This window comes from Plasmodium relictum (genome assembly GCF_900005765.1).
Source record: "Plasmodium relictum strain SGS1 genome assembly, chromosome: 10".
NCBI lineage: Eukaryota > Apicomplexa > Aconoidasida > Haemosporida > Plasmodiidae > Plasmodium > Plasmodium relictum.
In genome coordinates, this window is record NC_041688.1 from 1,088,823 (window position 1) to 1,094,014 (window position 5,192).

General features: G+C 17.4%; 1 protein-coding gene across 1 annotated transcript; it reads left to right on the plus strand.

Annotated features, from left to right (window-relative positions):
- Window positions 1-4,250: 4,250 nt before the first annotated feature.
- Window positions 4,251-5,192, plus strand: SRSF12 (serine/arginine-rich splicing factor 12, putative; the record flags this gene model as incomplete). Its single annotated transcript, XM_028677228.1, has 1 exon — window positions 4,251-5,192. One exon carries the CDS (start codon window positions 4,251-4,253, stop codon window positions 5,190-5,192), a length of 942 nt encoding a protein of 313 aa, XP_028533638.1.

A 5,192-nucleotide genomic window follows, 5' to 3' on the forward strand; every position in this document is an offset into this window, starting at 1 on the left:
TTTTGATACAAATATAAGTTTTTAAAAATAATTATTATAAAAAAATATATATATATATATATATATATATATATATTAAATGAAATAAAGTAAAAATGATAATTATCAAATTGTGACAACTATAAACTTTAGTAATGTTCAATTTAAAAAAAAAGATAAAAATACATATATATATACATATATATATATGATTTAAAAAAAAAGATAAAGAGGGAAGAAAAAAGATCAAATAAGAACAAAAAATATAAAAAAAAAAAATTTTTGAAAATTTTTGATTTAAAAATATGCATATAAAAAAAAAAAAAAAAATTATTGAACTAATGTGCGTGAGTTATTTATTTTGTTTTTTGTTGGCTTTTATTTAAAGTAAATATGAGCAAACAAAAAAATAAAATTTATAAGAAAAAAAAAAAAAATAAATACCTATGTATATATTTATATATATTATATATTTTTTATTGTTTCACATATTTTTTATATGAACAGAGTAGTGTGTACATTCTTTATAAAGAAACTCTTTTATGTATCACGAAATATATATTTTAAATAATTATATATTTTTGTTATTTTACTATTATTATTTTTTTTTTTTAAAAAATAAATACAAATATACTAATATATTAATGAAATTAAAAACATAAGATTTTGTGATAAGAGTTTACGTAGGGTAAAATAAAAAAAAAGAAAAATTTCAATGAGATACTTTTTATGTTTTTGCGGTGCATGTTTGGATAAAATTTCTAAGAACTTTCGAAATTATTGGAAAGAGAATTGTAATTATGATATATATGCAATATTAGACTTTTTAAAAAATAATGAAGTAAATATATTAGTATAAAGTATGAGATCTACATGAAATAAATAATAAAAAAAATATATATGAAATAAAATGTGTATAATTTTTTTCTTTTTAGAACATTTTTGTATTTGAATAAACACTTTTTTTTTGTGCACAATTTTATCGTATAAAAGTTATTTAAATTTCTTAATTCTAAAAAATTGTGCAAGGAAAAAAAAAAAAATTAGTAAATTTTACATTTTAACTTCAAAAAAAATTTTAATTGTAAAAAATTTTCTTATCTTTTTTAACTAAAAATCATAATATGCTCTTAAAAAATTCAATTTTAAATATATATATCTCAAAAAAAAAAATAAAAATAAAATTAAAATGAATAAAGTCCATTAATAGCATTTTCTAAATAATTAATATCATTCTTTTTTAAATATATGTTGATCTTTATTACGTACGAAATGCAATGAATTTAATGAATTGCATAAATATAAAATATAGCTATAAAAAGGAATCAATCCATTTCTAAAAAGAAGCTAGTACTTCAATATTTACTTTTTTTTTAATATATTCTTTTATATTTGTACTTTAGTATTAAAAGATTAATAATGTTAACAATAACAAAAGCGAAGTAATAAAAATATGCATTTTTAAAATATGAAGAATTTGTTAGAATTCTTAAAACTATTTTATATTTATGAAAACATAGCAAGTTATATTTGAAAAAATGAAGATAGCGAAGTTGAATTACTAAAGACATTTGCATTAGAGAATAAGAAGAAAATCAAATGAATATATAAAAAGGGTAAAACATGTTAGAATTCACATAAACATAAAAAAGAAAAGTGATAGCTAGAAAAATTATAATAAAAAATAATTATTACTTTATTAAAAGTTTTTATTGAAAAAAAATAAGAAAAAAAAGTAATGATATAAATAGCTTATAACAGATTAAATGTAACATAAAAAAGTTACAAAACCACAAAATCTACATTAGTGTAAGAAAAAGGAAAAATGCATGCATGTATCAGCTCTTATTTAAATTTAAACTTAGAATTATTTTTGAGTAAATTTCCTTATAAATATTTACCTTAATTTTACATATTTAGATAAACTTTCAATTTTACACATATATACATTTGCTCCATTTTATAATTTCCGATATTGCTAGATCCATTTATTATATTATATATATTTATTTTTCTATCTTAAATTGAAATATATAAAAGATATGAGTGAATTTCCACAAGAAATTTTTCAGCAAATATTCTCATAATTACTTACTATTTATTTTAGAAAGTTGTTTAAGTATCATAAGTTTTATGTATAAAAATCTTAGAAATAAAAAGATTCCTTTTTTTATTTTTCTTAAAAAAAATAGTTTTTTTTTGAAATGTTTCAGATTATACTTAATACATAATTTTTTCTATTTTAAAATAGCCATATACAAGAAATTTACATGATATTCTTAAAAAAAATTTTATAAATACATTTATTAATACTCCTCTTGTAAATTTGTTTTTATATTTTTAAATAGTAAGGTAATAAAATACTTTAGTAAAAGTTCTAATTATGAACTAAGAAAAGTAATATATGCTTTTTGTAAAGATTATTAACTATGAATTGTTTTATTTTTATGAACTTTCTTTTTTTTTTTGAACGGCTAGTAGGAATTCCACACGCGAATTATTTGTTCCTTATTTTTAAGGGATTCTAATTTTATAAAGATTGCAAAATAAAAAATATTTTAGATTTCACTTACCGTTATTTTTAGGGGGAAATTATTTTTTTTTTTTAAGAAATACTTTGCGAATGCTATGTGCTTTTTGTACAATTTTAAAATTAAAAAGTCATTTTACTTTCTTTGTTATATACTATATAAAATTCAAAAAACATTGACTTACTTTTTTTAGTTTGATTGTGTACAAATAAAAATAGTTAAAACTAAATAAAAAAATCAATTTTTTTTTCTTTTGAAGAAAATATATAAGTATAAATATGTAAATTGTTAAAAAAAAATTCATAAATTTCTTCAGTAAAGATACATATATATCTTAAAGTGTAAGTTTCTATTTAAAATTATTTTGTAGCTCATTATTAAATTTTGTTTATAAAAATAAATAAAATTAATTTTTAAAAATATTCAAATCAAAAATCTTGAATATAGTAAGAAATGAAGATATAAATGCTTATTTATCTTAAATTTAAAATTAAATATATCATGTTTTAGTAATAAATAAAAAAAAGGTTTTTTTTTTAAGTTCTAGTAGTTCTTTTTAATTATATCTTGTTTCAAATAATAATTTATATTTTAAAAATTAAATTAAACGGCTAATTATACATTTAATAATTCAAAATAAAAAAAAAAAACTTTTCTAGATCATTTTTTTATTTTATAATAATCTTAATTATTTTATCTAAAATAAGAAAATCATTAAATTATATATTCATTTTGATAATATGAAATTCCTTTTCTATAGTATTTAAATTAGTAATTTGTATTATATATTTATATATAAATATATGTACTGTATATATATATATATATATATAATATATATATGTATATGCATAGCTTTAGTTTTAATAAATGGGGTTATGTTAATATTCCATTAAAAAAAATTATGTAAATATAAAATTTGTAATAAATTAAATAGTTATTATTTTTATTTAAATAAATAATCCAAATATATTAGTTAAAGGATTATTTAAATACATATAAAAAAAATAAATACGAAAAAAAAAAAAAATACTAAAAGGGGGGAAAAAAATGTAAGAGCTAGTAAGCAAAAAATTAAATTACAATATAATAAAATTATATAAAATGAAAAAAGCTTATAAAATTTAATTTTTTATAACAAAAAAATAAAAAATAAAATTTATTTATATATTATATTTTTTTTTTCAAATAAAAAAAAAAAGTGCTATTTGATATATGCAAAAGTGAATTATAGGTTTTCTAAAATAGTATGAGATAAATATTTTTTTTTTTTAATTTTAAAATTTACACTTGTCACAAAATTAAATAATTTAAAAACTTCTAAAAAAATTGAATAAAATTTAAATTATCCACAAAATATAAATATAAATAGTATAAAAAAAAATTTCTGTATAGCTGTACATTTTTTATTTAATTATAATTATTTATTTATATTTTTTTTAAATCTATTAAAATTTTAAGTTTTTGTTTATATATTCCAAGAGTAAATAAATGTGGATAATGCTTTAATATTTAAAAAAAAAAAAAAAAAGATATTTCATAATTGTATATTTTAGTAGCATCAAATTATATATTTTGCAAATAATTAATTTAAAATGCATATATTTGTATGTTAATATATACATAACTACATTAATATGTGTTTAATGTAAATATATTAATATACATATGAATGTAAATAATAATTATTAAATTTATAAACAATTAATAAATATGTACAAGTAAGAAAGTGTTTATAAAATGGGTCCATATATTAATCAGAAAAATCAACCAATGTCATTGTTGATAAGAAAATTGAAATATGATACATCCCCTTCTATGGTTCGAGAAAAATTTAAAAAATTTGGGGCTATAAAAGATGTATATTTGCCAATAGATTATTACACTAAGGAACCGAGAGGTTTTGGTTTCGTTGAATTTTATGATGCAAAAGATGCTGAACAAGCTTTAAAAGAAATGAACGGTTCGGAAATTGATGGAAATAGAATTGAAGTTTTTGTTGCTCAGAAAGGTAGATCAGATCCAAAGCTTATGAAATATAAGGAAAAAGGAGCTTATGCATATAGAAAAAATCCTGATAATAAGATAAGAAGGAGATATATATCAAAGTCAAATTCACGATACAGATCTTATTCAAGAGATAAGATAAGAAGAAGAGATAAATCAAGAGAAAAATTTAGATATAGAAATAGTTATGATAAAAGAATGGGAAATTATAGAGATAAAAAAAATTATTATATGAAAAGCTATAATAAATATCGTAACAAAGATTATGACAGAAGTTTTAGTAGAAATAGGAGATCAAGAGATTATAGAAATGACTATTCAAGATATAGAGACAAAAAAAGGTATGACAGATATTACAAAAGTACTAGTAGAAGAAGATTTAGTAGACAAGATAAATATGATTACAGGAATAAACATGATAAAAAGGAAGATAATTATAAATCAAAATGTGATAGTAATGATGAATTTAGTGATGAAACAAGAAATTCTAGTAAACATTCGAAGAATCATAACATTTCTAAATCCATATCCTTTAATACAGAAAAAGATGATGCTAGAAAAAAAAATGAAAATATGAATGAAAAAGATAATTCTAATGTATGGAAAGAAAGTGAAAACAGAAGTGTTCCTAATAATAAAAGAGATTTTATGAATAGTAATGATGAATTTAATTAA